Source organism: Octodon degus, unplaced genomic scaffold (genome assembly GCF_000260255.1).
Source record: "Octodon degus isolate 3935 unplaced genomic scaffold, OctDeg1.0 scaffold00078, whole genome shotgun sequence".
NCBI lineage: Eukaryota > Metazoa > Chordata > Mammalia > Rodentia > Octodontidae > Octodon > Octodon degus.
In genome coordinates, this window is record NW_004524654.1 from 4,752,437 (window position 1) to 4,778,857 (window position 26,421).

Consider the following 26,421-nt stretch of genomic DNA (forward strand, 5'->3'; position numbering starts at 1 on the left):
CAAGGGAGTGGCCTTTTCACCCCCTATAGGACTTGGGAAAGGTAAAATTTAGCATAGGTTACAATTCAGGACTGGGGAACCACTGGGATGTCAGGCTATACCTCTAGGGACTGTTTTAGGTCAAAATATTTTTTTTTTAAATATATTTATTTATTTATCTTTTCTTTTATTTTTTTCCCATAATTTTATTGATAAACAAATAGCAATGAGACAGTTTCAAATCAAATTGGTAGGACAGTTTCAATAATTAACACATTGCATACACTCTTCCTTGTGGTTAATTGCTGTACAAGATGTGGACATGATATCCTATTTACAAACACCATTAGTCTTTTTTTTTCCAAAACTGGGGATTGAACTCAGGCCCTTGGGCTTGCCAGGGAAGTGTTTATTTCACTAAGCCATCTCCTCGGCCCCTTTAGGTCAAAATAAATGTCAGTGAATCTTTACTGAAAAAAATATAAACTAAAAAAGGATAATACAAAAGGGACTGAAAGATAAAATAAAATTCTTAATTCACCTGTTAATTATAATTTGTAGCTGTTAAATTATGAGGTTTGGGGATGGTACATGCCTACAATCCCAGCACTCTCAGAGGCTAAGGCAGGAGGATCACAAATTTGAGCCCAGCCTGGACTATTTAGTGAGACCTTTTTTTTTTTTTAAAAAAAAAAAAAAGGACTAGAGCTGTAGCTCAGGGCAAAGGCCCTAGGTTCAATCCCTAACACCCTTTCCCCTCAAATGATAAGCTCTGAATTTACTTCTGTTTCCTAATTCTTTTTCTATCCTTTAATTTAATATAGACTTCAGTGTAAGACAAGGATTCAACTTGTCTGCTCTCGCTGGAAACAAATATACTTTAGTCTTCTGGATCTTTCTTTCTTCCTTTATTCTCCTCAGTACTGGTGATTGAACCGAGGGCCTTCCCCATGAGCCTTATGTCAGGCCTTTCATATTTTTTATTTTAGAAGCACAGTCTCTCAGGATGGGTTTGAACTAGAGATCCTTCTGTCTCAGCATCCTACGGGCATGTATCACAATGCCTGGCTAGATCTTCAATAAACAAAATTAACAGGTTTTCCTTTAACTTGAAGCTTTAAAAAAAACCCAACTTCTAAATCTCAGCTTAACTGTCTTTTAAAATCACTGTAAAAGTAAAAACAAGAATTCACCACAAGTAGCTATTAACAACTTTTTACACAAATGTTAATTACATTCACAATTCCAACTTGATAAATTTCTGTAACTACTGAAGAAACTCATTGGGATAAATATTTCCAAGCTTTCATATGGGACAATCTATTATTGTTTGTAGAGTTGTGAAAAAATGCACCTTATTTACAAGTCTGGCAAGCTTCATGTATCACAGAGACTCCTTTAACAGGTAGTTAGTTGAAAAATACTTTATAAAAATCTGAATGAGAAGTCTCCATAAAAAAGCAGGCATGGTGGCACAAGTGTGTAATCCCAGTACTCAGGAGGCTGATGCAGGAGTTCAAGGTCAGCCTGGGCTACATAGTGAGTTTAAGGTCAGCCTGAACTGCATAGGGAGACCGTCTGAAAAAAAACAACAACAAAAAACAAACAAAAAAACAAAAAAACCAAGCCCCAAAAGAAGTCTCCATAATTAATTATCACACAAAATAGAGAAAATTAGTAATTACCTGAACTGAATGGGCTGATTCCTGTAAATGATCACTAGCAACTGTTCCTTTTGAACTTGCTAAAGTGACACTGTACATCTTGGGGGTTCCTGGAACCTCAATATTTTCATCTGTCCTATGTGAATGCCAGACTTCCTTCCGATGATGAGCTTCAGTAGCCTGTTGGTCTCCAAAAGCAGCCCAAGAACAACCATCTTTTTGTTCATCCTCAAAAGCATTCCAATCTACAACTTGGCTAGGGCCAGCTGAACTGAAGTCTGCAAAATCATCCAAGTCTTGAAAAGCATTGCAGTCATCTTGAATATTTGGCACAGAATCAAAATCTCCAAACTCACTCTCTTTCCCATTTTTCAGTTTTGCAACAGGTTCTATGCTTGTTCCACTCGACTTTCTTGCCGTCTGACATTCCTCTGATAAACTATCAGAAGTCTGTTTTAGGTCTGATTCAGTAAGTGTTTCCTCTTGGCAAGAAGTAGTATTTGTATCCCCAAATTCTCCAAAGTCATCACCTGGTTCATTGAAATGTGGAAAGTGCTCTAAAGACTCTTCAAAAGTAACATCACTCATTGAATCTTGAGTAGCAGTAATGAGGGGTGGAGTGGTGCCACTAGCTGTGCCAAAGTCACCAAAATCATCCTCATTGGCATCACTGCAAGTTACAAAGTCATTACTATTATCACCATTTTTTACACTTACAGCATCATCCAAAACATTTTCTTCTGCAGGATCAGTGCTTAGGCTTTGGGAGTTAGTAAACTTTTTTTCTTCTTTGGAGGAATCAATTTCATCAGGATCAGAAGTTTTAATAGAATCCATGCACAGGTGAGCACATTTAGCAGAAAATAAATCAATTTCTTCCTCAGTTTTACACTGTTCTCTCCTAATGGCTTCTGAATTATCAGCTGAGTCTACAACATTCCACGACTTTGAGTGCAGTGTTGGAAGGCCTTGTTTTTCAACACTGAAACTTCTGTTAGGCTCTATGCTTATTTCTGAAACACGAACCTGATCCTCTCCATCAGTATCTCCTTTATCATCAAAGCTTCTACCCAAAGACACTTCTTTTATAGAATTCACTTCACTGACTCTGTTAATTTTGTTGTTTTCCTGAACAGTTAGTAAACCGCTATCATTTAAAATTGCACATTCCATTTCTTCTAGTTGTATCCTTTCATTTTTGGAGAATGTGGCAAAATCTGCAAATTCTTCAGCAGGACTAGGCGCAGAGTCTAAATTGTACTCAGTGTTATCAGTGCTAATAGGTTTCCGTCCCTTTGAATCAGCTACATTGTCCAGATCATCTGTTCCCTGAGGATTTACAGTTTCCAGCCCTGCAAATCCATTTGTAAGGACCTCCGGACAAGGAGGCTCTTCACCATTGCAGCTCTCTAACTGCTTGCTTTGATGAACTACGTTCATATCAGTTCTAAAGTCTCCTAGAAAAAAACTTCCAGATGTTACAACATTCTGTCTCTGCTCCACTACTCTATTTAAATCTCCTGGATTTTCCATGCTATCAATGGAAGTATCTAAAGTTTTAGATGAAATTATTTCTTTGCTGGTGGTAGAAAGTAAAACATCAGACTGTCCTTTCACAGGAGCAGAGAGTTCAGCAGCAATGTCCTTATCATTACCATTTTTCATGGACTTAAAGCTTGTAAGGCTATCTACATTTTCTGAGAAATCATGAATTGGCATAAAATGATTTGAAGGTACAAACTCTTCCTTAGGACGAGTATAATCTGGTGTGTCAAAATCAACAAACCCTATGCCAGAAGGGCTAACTTCTGAAAATCCACCAAACTCCCCAAATTCGTCATCATCATCCTCCTCTGCTCCATTGTCTAGTGGTGGGGGGGATGAAGAGTACATTCGGATTATATCTGGCTCCATTTTTCAGTTGTTCTCAAGGAATTAATTTATACCTGTAAATAAAAGAGTTTTTATGAGAGGACATATACGTAACAAAGTCTTTAAAAACTGGAAGCTAAGTAAAAACAGTATAAATCCATACTTTTGTATCTTTTAAAATACTTTTCTCTTACATGAGATTATTTTACACTGCCTTAAATTTTTTTCTCTTTAATCACATTACTAGAGGTAATGGTAGTATATTAATAAAATTTGTGAATTTTGGTAAAGTTTGAATATATACTTAGAAATTTTTCTCTCAGATGTTTGCTTATTCTGTTGAATTTTCTTTGAAATTCACTGACAACTCAGTGCTTCTCTTATATATCTGCATGTGTTCTTTATATTTGAAAAACATGAAAATCTTAACTCTAAATCGCTATAAATACTGTCTTCACTTTGTTTTTCAATGTTTATTTCTGACACAAGTTAACTTTTTAGTAACTAAATTTTAAGGAGATTTCAGGGTCACAAGAAATTGTAGAAATACAAAGTTTTCATGTATAATCTGTCTAGCTTTTCTTTTTCTATTCCCTCCCCTCCCCTCCCCTCCCCTTCCTTCCTTTAATTTTAAGCTTTTTCCAATGGCAAGATAGCAAACTACCACAGTACAGATGTGCCCTGACTTACAATAGGATTTCATAAACCTATTATAAATTGAAACTATGATTTTAGATACAGAACATTATAGCTCAGCAATACAGTACACTGTAGTGGCTGTTTACCCTTATTGGTTGTGTGGCCACCTGCGAGCTGTGACTTACTGCTGTTCATGATTAGGTATCTTACCTATTTTGTTAAACTGAAAAAGGATCATTCATTAAATCCTACCTGTATTGTTACAATGAAAAAAAAATCAAAATTTAAGTTCCACTGAACACATACTGTAGACCACTGTAAGGCTGAAAAATACTAAGTGGAATCATCATAATCCAGTGCCACTTATACATGGTCAAACCAAGAAAAGCACATTAGTACAATATCATTAACTGAGGGATAGTTGTCTAGATTTCACCTTTTCTTGGGGAATGTCTGTGTGTAGTTTCATTAAATTTTATCAGATGTGTAGATTAATCACTACAACTGATAAAACTGTTCCCTCAATACAAAAAAACTTCCTAACTTTGCCCCTAAAGAATTATGCTTATTCCTAAATTCTGACTCTTCCCAACAATTAATTTATACATCATTAGAATTCTGCTACATACAGAATGCTTTGTAGATGGAGTAATATAATATGTACCCCACTGAAGCTGGCTTTCTTCACTCAGTCTCATACCACTGAGAGCCATCCATGTTGCTGCATGTGTCAATAGTTAAGTCTTTTTTATTGCTAAGTAGTATTCTGTCATATTGATATACCACAGATTTGTACACCCACTCACTCATAAAGCTGCTATGCACATTCACATACACTGTTACGTGACCATATGTCTTAATTTCTTTTACGATACCTAGGAGTGTGAATGCTGAGTCATTTAGCTCAACTTCCTAAAAAAACTGTCCAACTGTTTCCTAACACAATTTTTATGGAGTCAAATCAATTAGTCTTTTCATTTGTAATTTTTGTATTATCTGCTATAAAGTATGCTTAGAATTTAATACTTTTATTTCCCCCTTTAGGATTTTAAATACTTAATTTAAATATATCTAAAAGGGTATATGATATAAAACAAGGATCTAAGTAATTTGTTTTTTAAACATCAAGGAAATAATCATAACCCAATTAAATAACCTTCCCCATGCTCATTCATGTATGATAGATTCTATTTACACACTAAATTCTTAAATGCAACCTGTGAGGGTGATTCTGTTTCTTTATGTTAAGGCCACAAATCAGACCAAACACTGAAAGGAAAAGGACAAAGATCTAGAACAGGATTGGCCCATTAATAATGAATTGATACTTTTTATAATTCCCAGTTGTCAAGTTGCATATATAAGGAAAATGTGTGCTACAAATCCAACAAATTTTCAAGCTGGAAAAAAAAAATCACTTTCTTCCAATTCTTAGAAGTTTCCTGTATTTTAGCTTTAGAGTAAAGGTGCTTAGAAATCATATAATGTCTTAAAGTTTAGGAAAATGAGGCATACTGGTAATGTTTCTAAAGTTCATGCAGTTACTTAGTGGAAAAACAGTCGTCAGTGAAAATGCAGAAGAAATGCACAACTCAGAAAAGTAAGATACTTCATTGTAAAATGCCGAAATTGTCTTTTTTATGAAACCTGTACTGTAGAAATAAAAGTGCTTTAGCTCTGAGATACTCTTCTGCTGATTTAAAAAGGAAAAAAATATGTCGTATTTTCTTCCTTTGTCTAGTGTCGTGATAACCTTTTCTAATGCTTAGTGTCCAAGGTAATTTGATCTCAAGCAATTTTCTCTACAATATGAAGTTCCTATTATTTAAAAACATTCTAGTTGGAGCTGGGGAGATGGCTCAGTGGAATAAGTGCTTCCCCGGCAAGCACAAGGGCCTGAGTTCAATCCCCGGTTCTGCCAAAAAATAAATAAAAAATAAAAAATAAATAAAAAAAATAAAAACATTCTAGTACTGTCAGTGAGAATATGGGGAAAGGAATCCCTGCATACACATAGTCTGGTCCGAGTACAGTTACAAAGCAAACTTTTTAAAAAGAAATTTAAGGGCGGGGGAGATAGTTCAGTAGAATAAGTGCTTGCCTGGCAAGCACAAGGTCCTGAGTTCAATCTCTGGTTCCGCAAAATAAATAAATAAATAAATAAATAAATAGATACTCCAAATAGATCTAAGAAAATCATGCAATATTCCTGCAATACCATATTATGGAGCCATTAATGATTCATTCTTTTTTCTAAAATTTAAAAGAATTTATAATGATGAAGACAGGTCAAAAAGACACAAAAGCCAGCTTCAAGGGGATCCTTTTACCAAATCAGAGACAATTTGAGCATCAAAATAAAGAATAAATTATAATCCACTGAGCAAAATAATCTTGAGTCCTCACAGATGTAAACATGCAAGTAAGCATACTGAGAGTTAAAATAGAGAACAAGATACTTGGATAGTTTGAAGTGCCTCCTACAATATACTTAATTACAAAGAGAAAAAAAGGTAACTTCCTAGTAGTGAAGCCAGATACTACCCTAATCAAGTGATCAATGTGATCACCTTCAGTAATGGGAACACTGAACTCATGCACCGCCTGACAAGAAGCAATGAGAATACAGGAATATTTCTGGGGTGTTCATGTCAAAATGTATTTGTTTCTACCACGAAAGAGGCTCAAATCAAGACTTATTCTACGAAATAATTAGCCTATAACACTGCAATATTCAAAGCATCAAAGCTGTCAAGGTTGTCACCTGTAATCCAAGCACTCTAAGGGGCTGAGGGAGGATTATAATTCCTGATTCTTAGAATTAATTTCTTTTTTTTTCCTTTTTGAAGACTCAGTATGTGAACCCTTCCCTATTCCTGGGCAATATAGCTACTTAGCAGGACCTTGCCCCAAAATAAAAGACAAAAGAGGACCCAAAATGTTGCTCAGTATGAAAGTCCTTGTGCAAATGCCCACTAACACAACACACAAAGTATCAAGGACATGAAAGTCAAGGCAAGATTGAACTATTTCACATAGAGAGACAACGAATTAATACTTGGATTTTCAACGGGGTTTCCTTTCTCTAAAGCTTATTTATTAGGATTAGGCTGATTGTAAAGCGTGAAGTCCACAATTGGCAGCAATGTTAATTTTTTGCTTTTGATATTAGTACTGTGTTTATGTAAGAGAATACCCTTGATTGTAGGAAACACTTAAATATTTGGGAGTTATGGGGCATGAGGCTGGCAACACAGTCACAAATATGACACATCAACTTACATTTTATGTTTGTGATTGTTTCAAAACAAAAATTTTAAAATCTTAAAAGTATTCAGAGAATTATCTCTAAATATGTAAATTTAAGGGTTACAATAATTTATTTAAAAAGTAGTTAAATGAATACATGTATATAAACATAAAATTTACCATTTTAAATACATAATTCAGTGGCATTAAGTGCAATTACATCTTTGTGTACCAGTGACTATCTCTAGAAGTTTTGTTTTACTTTCCAAAGTATCTTTTATACCTATTAAATGATTAGCCTCCAGGCTTATTTCACTTAATATGAGGCCTCCAGAGTTTATCCATACTTCTTAGAATTTCATTCCTTTTTAAAGTTGAACAATACTTCAATGTATGCTTACATTACAATTTGTTTATCCATTTGTCAACAAAACACTTGGGTTGCTTCCATCTTCTAACTATTGTAGATAAAGCTGTCATGAGTATAGATATATAATACATCTTGTTTCAAAAGCTTGATTTCAAAATAACAGTAAAATAAAGCTGAAAGTTTTGTGCCCCTCTTACACCAGGCCCCAGAAAAGGTGAGACAGTAGTACAACAGCAAAACGAGAACTGACAGTGCTGATAATATTATCTTCCACAAGTTACAAATGAATGCTTATAAAAAGTTCATGTTTAGTTTTCTAAAGCTGCCAAACTTTTTCAGAGTGCTTGTATTATTTTACATTTTCATCACTCACTCATTTATTTATTTGTAGTACAGGAGGCTAAACCCAGGTTTAACTTAGACAATGTATTTTTTGTTTTAACACAAAAAACTTTTTTTTTTTTTTTTATGTGGAACCGGGGATTGAACTCAGGCCCTTGTGCTTGCCAGGGAAGCGCTTATTCTACTGAGCCATCCCCCAGCTCCCCCCTTTTAAAAAAAAAAAAAAAAAAAAAAAAAGTATTTGGTCACTGCAGGCTCTTACTATGCAGTTTAGACTTGTGATAATCCTCCTGCTTTCAGCCTCCCCAGCACTGGGATTACAGGTGTGCATCACTATGCCTGGACTCTGGCCAGCTCAGCCCGCCTTGGGGGTGGGGTTAGCATGGCATGTGGTGCCTGGGATTGAACCATAGTCCCTATGCTTGCCTAAGCAGGTGCTTTAGTCTGCTGAGCTATCTCGCTAGCCCCCAGAAAATTGGGTTTTAAATAACTCCTACTCCTTAATAGGGATGAAACAAAAAAAAAAAAAAAAAAAAAAAAAAAAAAAGATGAATGAGGCTACAGTCATATTGTGCCTGGCACACAGCAACAGATCTTATTTCTGTCATTTTAAAAAATACACATTTATTTATGCTAGTGTGCAATTGTTTCATTTTATCCCCTATTGCAGATTTGTGTAACCACCACCATTATGATACAGAATTGCCCGTCCCTATCCTCCATTCGGGTCCATTGGCAACCACTAATCTGTCACATAGTAGATAACCTTTTAAGATTTTTTTCACTCAGTGTAACTCTTCTGAAATCTGTCCTGGTTGTTATGTGTATCAATAAGTTAGCCCTTCTTACTGTTGTATAGTGTTCCATTGTACACATGTACTAGGTTGTTCACCCATTTACCTGTTGAAGGGTGTATGTTTCCAATATTTTATTATAACTATTATGTATCATAAAGATGCCAAAAACACTGATGTACTGGTTTCTGTATAAATGCAAATTGTCAGTTCTCTGGGATAAATGTACAAGAGTGTTATTGCTTATAAAAGTACACATTTAGTTCTCTAAAAAAGCAGCCAAACTATTTTTCAGAGTGCCTATATCATTTTACATTCTCTTGGTCACTCACTCATTCACTTATTTGTAGTATAGGAGACTAAACCCAGAGAACAAGGAGTTGCATTTCTTTTTTTAAGCCCCAGGTCTTGAACTTTCAATCCTCCTGCCACAGCTTCCCAAATTAGCTGGGATTACAGACATGAGCCACAATGCCCACCTCATATCTTATTTTTAAAGAATCATCTGAGATGTTTTTTCTGATAATCTTTTTCTTTTTTTAATTTTAATTTTTTTTAACAGTGCTATAAATCAAACCCAGCACCACTTTGGGCCAGCACTCTAATCCTGAGCTGCATTCCCAGCACTTTCTAACATAATCAGCAGTTTACTGCTTTTTCTAAAACCTTTTCTGTTTGAAAACATGGAATAATTCATTGGTTCAAGGCATATTTAAAAATTGGGATTGTATCCCCAGCACCACATGCCATGCTGGCCCCACATCCCCGGGGTGCACTGAGCCAGCCACAGAGTACAGGCATGGTGGCACAAGCTTATAATCCCAGCGCTGGGGAGGCTGAAAACAGGAGGATCACTACATGTCTGAGCTGTGCAGTGAGACCCTATACCAAATATATAAATTTAAAAAAAAAATCAGATGTTAGTGCAAATACAAAGATCTGAATAAGGAAATCTGTAACCAAGGTAACAGCACAGGAAAGAGTTTCTCTTTACTTCTCACCTTGGCAAGGTATTACTTTATTTCTTCTGCTAGATGAGAAGGTTCTAATCATTCCAGATAATAGGAAAAACCTGACCAGCTACATATTTCTCCTGCAGGCCTTGGCTGTAGTCCAGCTTACTCAGAAACCTAAGAGAATGTCACTCCTAAGTTTCAGCCAACCATCCAGTGTGGAGAAGGCTCAAAACTTTCTGGAAAATTTCTATGTCTAGGTCATCTCTACTTCAGTTAAAAAAAGAAATCCTTATGTCATTGTTAATCCTTATATTAATGGAAGAAATCACAAGTTTAACTTAGATAATGCATTTTTTGTTTTAACACAGAAAATTGGGTTTTAAGTCTCCTAGTACTTAACAAAAACAAAAAGATGGATGAGTTACAGTCATACTGTGCCTGGCACACAGCAAGGTAATTGTTTATTTTGTCCTTTCTGCTGCATCACTTACTCCACACAAGGTGTACCAATCAATCATCCTTTTTTTTTTTTTTTACAACTTGAACAAAGGACCACAAGTGTGAGTATTTGTAAGGGGTTGTGTTCAACTCACCTTATTTTTTTGTACAGAGGATTAACCCAGAAACATTTGGCCACTGAACTACCATAAAACCGCAGTCCTTTTAATTTTGAGACAGGAGCTGGGGGATAGCTCATTGGCATAAGCGTCTGCCTAGCAAGTACAAGGACCCAGGTTTGATCCCCAGTACTGCATGCCGCACCAGCCATGCCTCCAGGAGCTGAGCTGCCATTAAAACCAGGTGTGGTGGTACATGCCTGTAATCCCAGCACTGGAAACGCTGAGACAGGAGGATCACTATGAATCTGAACTGCATAGCGATACCATGCATCACTTAAAAAAACAAAAAGTTTAATTTTGAGATGGTTCTCATTGAGTTGCTCAAGCTGGGCTTGAATTTTCAACCCAACTGTATCAGTCTCCCATGTAGCTGGGATTACAGGTATGTACTAATATGGTCAGCTTTAATTTGCTGTCTTTATGCCTGATTATTTCAGGACTTGTCAGAGGGGAGTAAACAAAAATGAGAACTGTCTTGGCAGCCAGGGATTATGCAAGCCATATAAACATAAATAATTGGTATGAGGGTCTCATGATTGGGTAATTAACAGAACATGCTCCAAGTGGTAGAAGGAGATACAGAATCTGGGCAGATCTTCTGTACTTTGGAGATGTGTCCATAAGAAATCAGTTCCTTATAAGAGGAGCAGGGAAAAAAACAGAATATAAAAATGTAAGTCAAAGCAGGTCTTTAGGGCTATAACTCAGGTAGATCAAAGAGTTTAGGCTTTGGGAATTGTTGTACAAGCAATCCCAAACAAAGGAATCAGGGCACCAATAATGAGCAATGGACTTGAGCCTTGTCCTAATTTGCAGCCAGGCAACTGAGCATACAGTAGGTAAAGGTGATTCACTATAAATGTTGTATCAGAAAAGAAGCTGCACTTGCTTAAGGACTTCTGGCCTGAAGTTTGAAATGATCATGGAAAAGAGAGGATATATCTGTGGTCTGAGAGCTCTGGAGTCAAAATGTCAGACAGGGTTAGGAAGGCAAAGGGAAGAAAGAAGGAATAGGGCCAATTCTTACCTGGGACTACTTGGCTTTTTAAAAATAGTTTCTCAAGAAGAATAAAGTTGGAGAACAAATCTAAATTAGGAGATATCAAGACTTGGTTTATTCTCATGTGGTCATGTGATAATAAATGCTATTGCAGTTACAAGGAAAAGTAGAGTCTTAAACAAATTATGCTACATTAATTGAAATCCACATGGAGGGGCAGTCTTTAATTCTACCCAATACCTTACAGAAATGAACTCAGAAAGACAGGCCTAAATGTGAAAGATAAAAACAATCAACTTTCTAGAAGAGATTATTTTCAAAACCTTAGACAGAAACATTTAAAACAATACACAGAAAGCACTAATTACAGAAGACTGGTAAATTGGTTCACATTAAATTTCTTATGCCTTTTTATCTAAATAACACCATTAAGTCTGGGGTACAGCTCAGTGGTATAAGCTCCTGACTGGCATGCACAAGGACCCAAGTTTGATCCCTGGTGCCACAAAAAACAAACCAAGAAACAAATTCAAAAATAACACCATTAAGAAAGTAAAAAAGCAAGTCATTGCCTAGGAGAAGATATCTGCAGTGATTCTCCTGCTTCAACTATGAGTGCTGAGATTACATGCATGTGCCACCACACCTAGCTAAAAATTCTTTTTTCTTTGAGAATTCTTACACTTCATTGGCGAGTGGGTAAACTGGTCTATGTATTTAGAAAACAATTTGATAAAACTATTACATATAGCTGGCACATTTTTTAATCAAGTGCTTTTTTGTTTTTTTAAATTTAGTACAGGGTCTCACTACACAGATCAGACTCGTACTGATTCTCCTGTTTTCAGCCTCCCAAGCACTGGGATTACAGGCCCGTGCCACAACACCTAGTCTCAACTGCCATCTCAGCATGCCCCGGGGGTGGGGTTGGCTTCATACGTCGGGGATCAAACCCTTGTCGTACGTCTACCTAAGCAGGCACTTTAATTTGCTAAGCTATCTGGCTGGCCCTTCTGGCACACTTTTTAAGTCACTAAATGAATTACTATCATTATATTTTAACTTTCACCAACTTTGGGTCTTAAATAGTCTACCTATTACAAAAACGTAACTCAATGTTTGCTTAGTTGGTGCAAACATTCATATGACTTTCTAGATTTTAAAAAGTCACTTGAATAAATCACTCAAGAAAATATTTGCAACTACATTAACAACAGATTTCATTGCTAATTTTCATAACTGATTCCTACAAAATATGCAACCTGACTCATACAAGTAAATTATATATTGCATAGGCTTGGGTGAGGCTGATGACAAACCAAATTTAAACCTGTAGGTTAAAGGACTGAGACCACAACCTTTAAACCTACCCAAGGGACCAGTAATAGTCTGTTAATTAATGGAAGCTCTGAAGAATAGCAAAGTGCAACCCAGAAGTTTTTTTTTTTTTTTTTTTTTTAAATACCATGTTTACTCCAGGCACATACTTTATTTTTATTTTTTTTTAATTATTTATTTATTTTTATTTATTACATTTATTTATTACATTTATTTATTGTGTGTATGTGTGGCCAGCTCAGCCCACCAGGGGGCAGGGCTGGCTGGCATGTGGTGCTGGGGGATTGAACCGCGGTCCCTGTGCTCTGCTAAGCTTGTTCCAAGTAGATGCTTTAGACCACTGAGCCATCTCACCAGCCCCAACCCAGAAGTTTTTTAAGTGTGTTGAAGTACACTGGCTGTCTCTCCTAGCCAGTTAAAGTAAAAGACCATAAGAATAAATGGTTATGAGAAGCTATCTGGTTAGCATGGAGAAGATTCTTTATAGGTAAGAAATACAAAGTATTTCCTGTATATTCCTCAAAGATAGTTCCTGAATCCTTCCTATTCTCTCATATCCACACATACCTATCTCATATTCTTCCTATTCTCTCCTATTCCTTCCTATTCTCTCACATCATTGCTTTTTAACTTTAAGAGTATTATTTTGATGAAAAGAAGTTATAAATTTATTGTGAACTTAGAACTTCTTGAAAGGGAACCCAGAACATCCTAACCTAACCTCTCACTCAGTGAGCCTATTCAGCACACTCTGGCTTCTGTCTACTACTCCACTGAAATGGTCACTTACTTGAGGCCTGAAGACTGCATTCTACTATTACCACTGCATCTACAGGACCTGAAAACCTTAATGTAGGGGCTGGTGAGATGGCTCAGTGGTCAAAGGCACCTACTTAGAACAGGTTTAGCAAGGCACAGGGACCGCAGTTCAATCCCCCAGCACCACATGCCAGCCAGCCCCGCCCCCCTGGTGAGCTGAGCTGGCCACACACACACACACACACAAATAAATAATTTTTTTTTTTTTTTTTTAAAACCTTATTGTAACTCTTGCTGGGGCATTTATTCTCCAAAATGCTGTTGAATATGACCCACCATACCCACAACTAGATTTCAGTAAGCCTACCTCTGCTCTCCTGGTGCTTCACCAAAGTAAGGAAATACACAAGTTTAATCCAGGTAGGTAAGTGGGATCTGAGGATGGCTGGCTTGAAAAGTGATGAGTATGAAAGAAAATAAATGCAATCCTTTGTGCTGGAAAGTGTCTGAAGAAAAAAAAGTGAGGATGGTACTTTATGTGCAAACTGGAGAAAACTGCTAAAAGATAAAAATTCATGTTTTTAACAAATCTAAATAAAAAACATATGTATTTGTTTTGACTTAGGGCAACTTCTCAGCTTAAGTAGAGAGGTGTCAGTTAGTGTCACCAGTGCATGATGCTACTCTGGAAAGCTTACTAGTTTCCCATCGTCTTTTTATCTGCTCCCCAGAAACTTTTTATACTAGTTCATGAAAATTCTGCCACAGAAAATTTTACAATTAGCTGACACGAAAAGCTGCCATGCTTTGAAAGAAGTTTTTGCTGTACAATTTTAAATTAGCATTTTGCTCAAGACTGATGAATCAAATCTCAAAAACCTGAGGTAGTCTGAGGAAAACAAAAAACAAACAAAACCCCAAACCCAAACAAACTTATTAAATTCACAGAGTACTTTGTAGACTTGAAACATACAGACAGGACTCAAGTCTGTAACTAAAAAATGAACACCCTGGGAGATACTTGGCAGCTGCCTTTCATCTGAAAGTGCTGTTCATACAATCATTAACACAATGAGAGCAACCCATAAAAGAAAGAAGAAAAACAACTACTAAAGGTCATAAAAGTGCACCCAAATGCAGTTAAATCTGAGCTAACAGAAAAGGCAGCAGGCAATATGCTAAGTAACTTAAAATTCAAATACGGCTTAAAATATGGCCTGGCAATAGCCAATTTACCTCACATATCTAAGTTTGTGGTTTTTTCCATATCTAAGTTTTTGCCAGTGCTTAGTTTTATTTACTCTGTGCTCTGACCACTGCCCATCTATTAAAAGAAAAACAGGTGACACAGAGGCATATGAAATGATGGAAGAAAAAATAAACCATTTATATGTGAGCCACAGATTAAAAAAAAAAAAAAAAAGGAATGACATTCATTAGGGGAAGGATTATCATAAAGCTTTGCTCAAACAATGCTCATGAGTGTATGCGTATACTTTCAGGTAATGTCACAAGTGAGCCTGCGTGTACTGATAACCCTATGAAACTATGGGAGGAATTCTGTGGCAAATACATTTCTAGCTGTTTGACCTTTAATGCTGCTTTTACTTGGTTTAAAGTTTTACTGTTTCCTCACAGGCAGAAAGACTAAAAGCTAGGACAAAAAAAAATAGACAACATTTATTATTTGCAACCTACCAAATACTTTTAGCTGAATTTTTTAAAGCACACATACATAAACTAGAAACATTTTGGCAGAAAGGTACTCATTTGCCAATGTTAAATTTTTAGTGCAGTATCTACAATGCAAAAAATTGGTTAGGAGATAGCTATATCTGCATATTCTATAACAATTTATAGTAACATTTTGAAATTTTGAATGCATAACTGCAGGGATGTATGCTACACACATGTAAGTATGCAACTACTGTTTCCACAAAAATAATTCCATTACTCCTTGCTTGTCTTGTCTTCCCTCTCCTCTTCTCCCCTCCCCGCCTCATCCTTTCTCCCTCCCCTCCACCAACTCATGACCTCCAGCTTGCCAAGCAGGTCCTGTGCTGCTGGGCTATATTCCCTATCCCAAAACTATTTCCTGGGCGTGAAATTTCTTCATCTTTTTTGGTACCAGGAATTGAACTCAGGACCTTGTGCTTGGGAGGCAGGCACTTGTGCCACTGAGCTTTGTCTGCTTAATTTAAAAAAAAGTAACTAAAAATTTCTGTATCTATCTATACAGAAGTAGGTAAATAAAAAGTTCACCTACTTAAGGAAAGAAAGATAAAAGCTACACCATATTAGTAGTAGGGGAAATTTCTACAACTATTTTAAGAGAAAACATTTCTAAAAGACATTTTTTTTTAAAAAAGGATGTTTTAAATTAAGTTTATTGGTACAATTTAGATATACATAATGATCATATTTATCATTGGGAATTTATACCTGTATATGATACACCTTGACTTGAAAGACATTCTGTTTTGATTCTCTCACTTACCTGATTTCTTCTTCAACAGATCTGCTTCTTCTGCTTACCCTATAAGTGCCAAGTAAGTGTTTTGTACACCTTGGCTTCTCTGTATTGTTATCCCCATAAAATTTTTTCTCTTCTGTTTTTAATACAGTCATAAAGTCCAATTTCTATCTGCAGGGTGCTTGATTTCTAGATCTACTTATTGAGATACCCTTTAAAAATCTCTGTCTGAATGCCTCAGAGAGATTTCATACTCGCCAATTCCAAAACTCCAATCTATTTCTACTCAAAAGTAAGAATCACTATTTTGATATTCTGAAAGTCCAGAAATATGAGTACTATCTCTGACCACTTCCCCATCAACCAACTCCCTCCCACAAACTAAACGAATCACAGGTTTACCTCTTTATATGTTTTAACATACAACAACTAATACCTTATTTCAGGGCCTCAATATTTTTGGTCAGTAGATGACTGCCATCTACTTGAAACTGTTTTAGCTAAACTAGTTGCTAATATTCTAAAATATTTTAGCTAAAATAGTTCTTTTTGTTCCAGCCAGATAAAACCATCAAATTCTTCTACTTTGTGAAGTTGCTTTTTTAACTGTTCATAAAAATCTAGCAGATCCATTACCTTCACAACTCTACTTGAGAATAAAGTTTTCTGTGAAGTCTGGGGAAATGAGGTAATTTATAATCATTGCGTTATGATAATAGGGAGTATGAGAGGTGTTTGCTTACTCTTACTCTAGCCAGTTTACCTTTTTTTTTTTTTTTCCATATATTTATGTATTTGGTACGCAGCTCAGACTGGTAGTGATCCTCCTGTTTTCAGCCTCCCTAACGCTGGGATTATAGGCATGTGCCACTACGCCTGGACTTGGTTGCCGGCTCAGCAGGGCTAGCACGGCATGTGGTGCCCGCGACAGAACCCCAGTCCCTGAGCTTGCCTAAGCAGGCACTTTAAAAAAAAAAAAAAAAAAAAAGCAGGCACTTAGTCCTTTGAGCTATCTCGCCAGCCCTAAGGTAAGTATTTCTTTTTTTTTTTTTTGGCCATAATTTTATTGATAAACAAATAGCAATGAGACAGCTTCAAATCAAATCAGTAGGACAGCTTCAAGGTAAGTATTTCTAAATAATCACATAAAGCACTATGTAAGATAATTACTTGATTATATATACAACAAGTAGTAAGTTGCTAACTTATTTGATTTTACTCCTTACTTTTATATAAGTAGGTTTCAGAACAAACTGAAAATTTACATTAACCACACAATGAATAATAGCCTGCCTGCCTTATCTGCAAATTCACAGAACTGTGAACTGAAAATATTCAGGGGAAAAAAATGTGCCTGTACTGAACATGTACAGATTTGTCATTATTTCCTAAATAATACAAAATAACCATTTACATAGCTTTTATATTGTATTAGGTATAATCTAGAAGTGACTTAGAGTATGTGTGAGGATATATAGAGGTTATATATATAGTTTTACATAAAGAATTTGAGGATGGGGATTTTTTTTTTTTTTTTTTTTTTGCAGAACCAGGGATTGAACTCAGGCCCTTGCGCTTGCCAGGGAAGTGCTTATTCCATTGAGCCATCTCCCCAGCCCATAATTTGAGTGTCCATGTATTTCGATCTGTGTGTGTGTGTTTTCTAGAATCAATTCATGGATGTTGAGGGATCGTAATATTTTTCTATTTCTTTTTTGTGGTACCAGGGATTGAACTCAGGACGCTGCATTATATCCCTGGCCTGACAATATTTTTCTAGGTCTCATCCAGACTCTAATTACTCAACATTCTCTAAATATCTTATCTACCTAAGGCTCATAATCTAGGGCCCTCAGATTTCTCTGATAGTCCAGCTAATTCTCTATTAGAGCTCTCTACTTGAATTCCTCCAAGATCTCAAATTGAGTGTATCAAAAACAGAGATCATACAAAAATTATATTAAGTTGTTCACATTTTAAAAAAAAAGAGAGATAAGGATGAGGATGTAGCTCAGTGGTTAGGAGGCCTGCCTGTTTAGCATGCAGGAGGTTTTGGCTGCTGACACCTTTTCTTTCAGAGGACAACAGAGCTTAAGCTCTTCTTCATACCTTTGTGCTCTTTCAGAGTTCTCTAAGTCAATGAATGGGCCTCAACCAAATACCCAAGTTACTGGGCCAGAACCTTAAGAGGCATCTTTGACAAAACTCCTACCATCCACAATCTGTAAAAATGTTTTAACTCATAAGTCAGTTTTGGAGTATTTGTAGGTAGGTCTTTCACGCCTCCCTAACTTTACTCTCATCTAAATTGCCATTACTATCTAGTCTTCCTACCTAGTATTCAATCATGTTCAACCAAGCAATGTTTTAAAATGTCCTATCTGGTCATGTCAATTCATGGCTTGTGATAAAGACTAAGAAAAAAGTATCAATAAAGCCTATAAGCCACTGCTATTCTCTTTTAATACTCCCCCCTTCCTAGTTGTTTTCAGCTGGACCTTTCTTCATTTTTAAAGACCTACAATAACATTTCCTTGTGCTACAAGCTTTACACCTGAAATCTCATTGCCTAAATATTCATGCATTCTTCAATTTTAGTTAAAAGATCAAGTTTTCTAATACCTTCCCTCAAGTTCTCCTACACATATTTCTTTCAGAGCATATGAAGTAAGTTATAGTTAGTAATCACACAAATTTGAAAAATTACTGTATAAATTATACATACTATAAAAAATATCACCAGGGTTACATGTAATACATATTTTTTTTTAAAAAAAACTATTAGTTACTTTCTAGAAATGAATCTTATACTGAACAGTATTTCTTCTCTGAAGATAATAAATCACTGTTAGTTTCAAAGCAGCACTAACTGAAACACAATAAAGCTACACAGCCAACTTTAAATTTTCTAATAGCCACATTAAAAAAGAAACGAATAGGGCCAGCTTGATAGCTTAGTGGACTAAAGTGTCTGATTAGGCAGAGCACAGTGGTTGGGGTTCATCCCCAGCACACTGTGCCTGGCTCCACCCCTGGGGTGCCCTGAAACAGCAATGGAGATGGGTGTGGTGACGCGCCTGTAATCCCAGCAGTTGGGAGGCTGAAAACAGGAAAATCACTATGATTCTGATCTACATAGTGAGACCCTGTAGACCCTAAATACAGAAAAAAAAAAGAAAACAATATTATTTCTTAATACTAAAATAAGTTTAGTATTTCTTACAAGATACTCAAAATATTATTTTATTCTGTAACTAATGTAAGGCATTGCTTCACATTAGCTTTAGAAATGTGCTATGTATTTTACACTTGTATGTGGATTACCTTAATTTTAGGTGCTGCAAGTGGCTAGTGGTTACTGTAGAGGAAAACATTATTCTAGAATGTTGTATTTGTTACAATTAAGGTGCTTGCTACTAAAAAAGAGCATTAAAAAAGTGTGTTGTTAATAAGCAAGTTTAACTTCATATCAAAGAAAGATATATCTTAGGTTTCAATCCTTCAAAAAAATTTAAATTACGCAACCCTTCTACACTGCTGAAAAATCTAAATCCAAAACAAAAATTTAGGTACATAACTGTAAAATGGCACAGTCACTGATCATCAAGGTGATTATAGGGAGAATGGCACTTAACTACTGCTTCTAGAAGTGATTTTATTACTACTTCTGAGAAGGCAGAGAACTCAGTAACTGCTTTTAAGACTTGTTCCTATAGAAATATCAAAGACAGGCTAAATTTTTCAATACGAACTTTTCCACCAAGATGCTGTGATAATAAAAACTAGAATAGCCAAGTCAGTGGGCAATATTAGAAAGAACTTGACTGCATTCTACATAGTCATTAAAAATTAAGTTTTAAAGTTTATATAGTAACTTTATGGAGAAAGCTTACAATTTCATAGTAAAAGATAAATGTGCCATATATTCATACATGTAAGTACAATGCATCCATATGCATCTCTCTCTCACACACACACACACACAAACTGAAGGAAAATCAAAAGTTAACCACTTTCTGATGAGCAATGCTACTTCCCTTCTATTACCCTTTTTAACACAAATTTACAGAATGCTTCTTGGTGCCAGCCAGACCTTAAAACAGACGAGTCCCTGCCAACACAGGGTATATTTTTCTTCTCACTTTTCCATAATTTTCAAAATTTTGTAATAAGTACATTATCCTTACATAATCTTAGTAATCAGAAAAATGCAATATGGATTGAATACAGATTCGGGCAAATCAGCCAGCACACTGTTGGGTGAACTGGGGAAGAACTGAATATGGCCTTGAGTATTACAGACCAAACAAAGCGAAACAATTTATAAAACAGTATACATAAGATTTCACTTTGATAATATACATGTTAAAATGTGTAGAAAAATAGGTACTATTATATAAACTCTTTACAGTATCAGATCTCTGTTTAACAATGTGCTTTTTCACTTGTCTATTTTCTACTATGCTCCTTTGTGTTACTGCAATAATCTATCTTTAAAAGTGGCTACTAGGACTCTAAGAAAAAGATCCCACTTGACTCGGAGAGGAGGAATGGAGAAAATGATAAAATGCTTCATGAAGGAGATGAAATTTAAGGTAGTTGTTTTGTTTTGCAGTGAGAGAGATCAGACCCATGGCCTCACTCCTGCTAGGCAAGGGGTCTACCACATAGCTGCGAACCCCTAATCCTGGAGAATGAATGATTTAATAGAGGAAGTGGCAGGCACTAAAGATAAAGCTGGGGCGAATGACAAGGCACAGTAAGAGTATGATCAGAATGTAGGATACATGAAAAGAATGGGCTGTAAGCTGAACACAGGTTGTAATTTTCCAAAGTAAGTGCCTCAGTAAGTTTTTTGAGTTCAGCAATGTGAGCACTATTGGAGGTTCCTTCCACTTTCTCTTCACCTCTATTGTTACCACTTTGGTTCAAAACATGATAATCTCTGACCTGTATAACTGTAACTACCAGTCTTTCTGCTTTATTTTTGCACTCCTGTGGTCTGTATACAAGCAGCCAGCTAGATACTTTTATCTGAGGCAGGGGTTCTGGGGATTGAATTTAGGGTCTCTAGCCCCAATAGATCCTTTTAAGATACAGATGAGCTCTTATTCAAAATCTCTACAATGGCTTCCCAACTCACACAGTAAAAAGTCAAAGTCACTAGTGAAATTCTAGAATTAAGAATTGAAGCATCTCCAATACTGCTCTCCTTCCTTCTGACTGATTTCCTACCACTAGTCCACTTGCTCACTGTATTCTAGCCACTCTGGACTTTCCGGCCATAGTTTTCATATTTCAGGCATACATCCATGGACCACTCTTCTTCTTTTCCCTTCACTTCCTTCAGATCTTAAGCCTTCTCTGACCTCACTCTATATAAAACAGCAAGCCTTCCCAAGACCCAGGCAATCCCTTTATCCTGGCTCAAAAGTTTAAAAAAAAAAAAAAGCATGCCCTTATCTCTCTAAACTAAGGGTTTCTTCACAACACTTGCTATCATCTGGTATCATATTGCTAGCATATTTTCTCACTTACATACAAACACACAGTCTCCAAAACACATACATACAAAATCAAAGCTATATGAGGATAGACTTTTTTACTCTTCTTTGTTCATTTCAGTATTCCCAATACTCAGAACAGGGTTTGACATACAGGAGGTGCTCAGTAAAATTTTTTTGTAAGAATGAAAGAGGGCTGGTCATGGTGGACATGCCTGTAATCCCAGCACTCCTGAGGGGAAGGCAGTAACACTACAAGTTGGAAACCAGCCTGAGCTACAGCTACAAAGTGAGCACAAGGCCAGCCTGAACTTCATAGCCAGACCCTGTCACAAAAAGACAAAAACAAAACAAAAAAACATGGTGTTAGTAGAAAAATTGAAATGGTTTATGATATACTGTATTTATACACTGTATTTATAACATATAGCAAATTTATTCTAACTTACTACATAATTTTTCTATGGGAACTATTCACTATATAGTGCTTGGAAATTAAGCTTCAAGCATACCAACAGTCTTTAATTTATTTCTAAAAGTCTTGCTTCTAAGTTAATTATCTGGACAAAGATGGGAGCATCTTGAATCTGTTTTCATTTCTCTCAAAATAAAAAGCAATGATTGCTCATCTTCCCTCTTCCATCCACTGAAGAGTTACTGACCTTTTCTCTTTCCCAGAGAATAGGTCCAATCCACATTTCTAAGAGCTCTAATCCTAAGGTAAGACCACAAATAGAAACTGGAAGTAGAACATTGGGCAGCAATTAAAGAATTCTGGAAAGTGAAGTTAACACAAAAGAGCCCAGAGAAGCTAACAGTTCTTAATTCAAATGGGTTTTTTTTTTGTGTGGTACTGGGGATTGAACTCAGGACCTTGCACTTGCCAGGCAGGCACTTGTGCCACTCCCTGGCCCCAATTGTTCTTAAATTAAAACCTGTATTTTAAGAGGAAGTTGACACAAAACAATACTAACTTCTCTGTTCCCCTTTTAAATATACAATCTTGAAAGGCAGACTGAAAATTCATATATTTTAATGTTAAGCATCTAAACAGTGGATTTTATTATGAAGGATTTTAAGCATATAACAAATGTTAGGGAGAAGAAAAGTGATAAAATACTTCACCTGTGTTAAATCTTAATCTGTTACCAAATCTGCTTCAACTATATTTAAAGATCATAAAGATAAGTTTTAAATTGTATGGGCCTTTTCTACAGCCTTTATTCCTCTCCAGTTCTCTGGAAATAACTTGTATTTTGACTTGATGTTTACCATTTTTATGCACTTTTTATAACTTTGGTGCATATTCCGTGAATCAAAGTAAACATAAGGAATAGTTCTAAATGTTTTAAAACTATATAAATGGCATTATTATATCACAGCTTTATCATATACCAGCTGACTTTAGGTAAACTGCCATTTAATGCCTCAGTTTCCTATCTGAAAAATAGAAATACTACTATTCACTATCTTATATGGTTGTTGAGAGACATAAATGAATCAATACTAAGAAAGTTGTTTTTTTTTTTTGCGGAACTGGGGATTGAACTCTGGGCCCTTGTGCTTGCCAGGGAAGTGCTTATTCTACTGAGCCATCTCCCCTCCCCTAAGAAAGTATTTTTAAAACTATCTTGCTGTGCTTGGATATACTGGTAGAGCACGTGTTCATCACGTGAGGAAGCCCTAGGCTTCCTCCTCAGAACCATGAAGAAAAGAACAAGAATTCTGTTCATAGAAAGCAGTATAGGTTAAGAATTCACAATTATTATACAAAGTTCAAAAACCTTCATCGTGTCTGTATCCTGATTAAGGAAAATATATATATTGATTGAGGAAAGATTAATTACCAAAGTGACATATGAAAATTCATATAATGCCAGATGTTCTCAAAATTGGATTCAAATGAAAAATACAATGTCTTGTATGGAAAGGCTTATTAGCCTACAAACTAAAGTACTAAGAATAGAGAGAAACTATTATTTTTAAATTTACAAACTGCATATAACATTGAACTAGAATTTAAAGGACTTATATCGGTGATTTAAAAAATATCCAAATACTTAGCCATTTCCTTTAATAAAATTTGGGCAGAGGGTTGGGTGAGAAGGGAAAGTTCTCAATGAGACGCTATATAGAGGTTTTTGCCTAATGAAGCAGGCATTTTGGCTTTCACACAAACTATTATTTAGTACTCAAATTTCACTACTTTTCTCTTTTTTTTACTAACTGTAAGCAAAACAAATTACAATTTAAAATGATGCTTTATAGTAAGATTCATTTAATTTATATGATTTTTCATGAGGACAAACATTCTGTAAAACTTATTAATGTGATGTTGGACATTTTATCTCTTTTGACATACGATTTTTATTATAGTCTCTAGGTCAAAAGATCAGAAAACATCAAAACTCAAGTGCCTTATATACTGAGTCCCACTGAATTTCTTTCAAGAGCTTTTTAATAACTTAAAAATACATCTGTGCATTGAAGACTAAATGATATATATCTAATTTCATACTGAGGGAAAACTAAATCTAATGAGCACCTAGTAACTATCATTTGCTGGGCCAGAAGTTTTTTATGCAGGATCTACCTTTTAATTTGCGAAATATCTCTATGGAGAATATTTATAAAACTACCAGGTAACCTGTTTAACAAAGCAAACCTCTACAAAGTGTTAAAAAACGAGTACCACAAAAGCCAACATTTAAGCTATTAAAGTGTATACATCTATGTGAAGTATGTTAAATATATCAACACAAAGAGGTTGAAAAATTTATTTCCCCTCGTTTAGCATATATTTCTATGTTTAGGAGGCTAGCTGAAAGCAATAATTAAATGTAACACATAGGATAAACTGTCATTCCCCCCACCCCACACACCCGGAATATGAGAATGTATTCCGGTAAGAGATTTATGCCTTAGGAAAAGTTACAAGAAAAGTTCTACCTTACTCCTGCAAAAGTCGAACTTTGAAACAGAACCACTGCTTCTGTTTCACACCGCCCTCCAATCCCAGTAAAATGTATCAGTCCCAGCATACAATTTAGTGGGAAATCAAGGTTTAACGAATAAACCAATAGGAAAGGTGCCTAAAAACTCTACCTTCGACTGGAAAAAGAATCCCATGACCACTCTCCCCACGTCCACCGCCCCAAGTTAGACGCTGCAGCACCTGCCAAGCCCGGCGCTCAAATAATGGTCTAACTTTTTAAACGCAATATGGGAGCAAGACGCAGATTATTTCTTGAAGAGTCCCAGAAGGTAAGAGAAGACGTCCTCTCAGAAAGGGAGGCACGAGCTTTGGGGCCGTCTCCTCTGCTTGTTGGAGGATTTAAAAGCCGCTTGCTTCAGGGACCCTTGGAGCTGCACACTCCAGCGGCGGCCGGCCTCGGGCCTCGGCGAAGCAGGCAGTGTTTACACCTGTCACGAGGGAGAGGGAGGGCGAAGCAGGAAGCCCGAGCGGAGCCCCAAACTTCTCTACAGCTCCCGAGAGGGAGCGGCCGGCGCGGAGCTGTGGGTAGGTGGAAGCTCCGGAGGGGAAGGGCGAGAGCGCGGAGGGAACGGCTCGCACTCCCTGGCCGGTACCCGGGCTGGAGAAGACGATGCCGGGCGCTTCAGGCTCTCCCGCACCCTCCACGGAAGACAGCGGAGCTGAAGCCCGAAACCCGCAGGCCCGCAGAGCCGGGTCGCTCCCCACAGCCCCAGGTCCGCGGCTGGCAGGTGCTTCAGGCCGGGGCGAGAGGCTGGCGATGGGCCGGGTCTCCGCGCCCTCTTCCCCTGAGCTGCTGCGGAGCGCAGCGGCAGCGCTTACCTGGCTCGTCCGGGGCGGCCGCGTTGGGCATGGCTCAGGGGCCCGGGGAGGAACTGGCTCCCCGGGGAAGGACCGGCTATTCGGAGGTGGTGAGAGCGCAAGGCAGGCTGCTCCCGGGCCTGTCAGTGCAGCAGGGCCATGGACGCCCACCCGGAGTTTCAGCGCTGCCGCGGGACCCCCATGCCAGTACCCTCCGCCCTCTTCCGCCGCCGCTGCCGCCGCGGCCGCCTCCTCCACCTCCTCCTCCGCGGAGACCCCCCGCCCACTCCACACACTCTCCCATCATGCAACGGGGAACCGCTGCCGCTGATACGTCACTTCCGGGCGCAGGTAGCTAGGTCGGGGCCCGGCGCTGGTGGGTGCAGCGGGTGGGAGAGGACACTAGGGGAATTAGTGTCACTGAACGCTCACCCCTGCGCAGGCGCTCTGGCGTTGATCGCTAGCCGCCATTTTAGGTGCGGGCAAACTGCCCTTTCCTTTTACTTGCTAGAGTCTGAGTAAATTGGGGGATAGAGATCCTCCCGCCCTCCTCCGCCGGGTGAGGTGGCGCTCCAGGCGAGGGACAAGCGCTCTTGTCTGCTTGTTAACATTTTGCTCAGAACTGAGCTAAATCTCTTGCTTTCCAAATAAGATCGTAGATTTAGAGTTTTACAGCCAAATCTTTTACGCCGAAAAACCTACTGAGCAGCATTCAGTAGCTTGCCCTTTTCGCCCCCAAACGACTTTCTCATTCACAGTTTTAAGTCGCTTCCTCCTTTTTACGTAAACGAACCCCAACAGGAAACTGACAACAAATAACAAAGAAGTGATTGTTACACATCAAAATTAAGATGAGAAACCAACATCCAAACTAACAAATCATCTTTGACCAAATAAAAATAATAATCGGGACTTCTGCTAACGGATGGAGATGGTGATGTTTCTTTATTGTCCTTCAAATTAACTTCTGCATTTAAATGCGTTTCTCTGACAAAGAGCGTAATGCAGTGCGTTTCCCTCGTTGGTCCTGAGCAGTTGTTTCCGCGTGTTCTACTCCCTGTCCCTGACA

General features: G+C 37.3%; 1 protein-coding gene across 2 annotated transcripts in view; it reads right to left on the reverse strand.

The window, feature by feature from the left end:
- The window catches only part of Aftph (aftiphilin), a 67,164-nt gene extending 41,512 nt beyond the window's left edge, over nucleotides 1-25,652 (reverse strand). For both annotated transcript variants that reach the window (XM_004636155.2, XM_004636154.2), the window contains exons 1-2: nucleotides 25,374-25,652; nucleotides 1,665-3,589 (exon numbers count right to left, since the gene is read on the reverse strand). In XM_004636155.2, coding sequence (XP_004636212.1) covers nucleotides 1,665-3,557 — 1,893 coding nt within the window. In that variant the 5' untranslated portion in view covers nucleotides 3,558-3,589; nucleotides 25,374-25,652. The remainder of the gene's footprint in view (nucleotides 1-1,664; nucleotides 3,590-25,373) is intronic.
- Nucleotides 25,653-26,421: the final 769 nt, after the last annotated feature.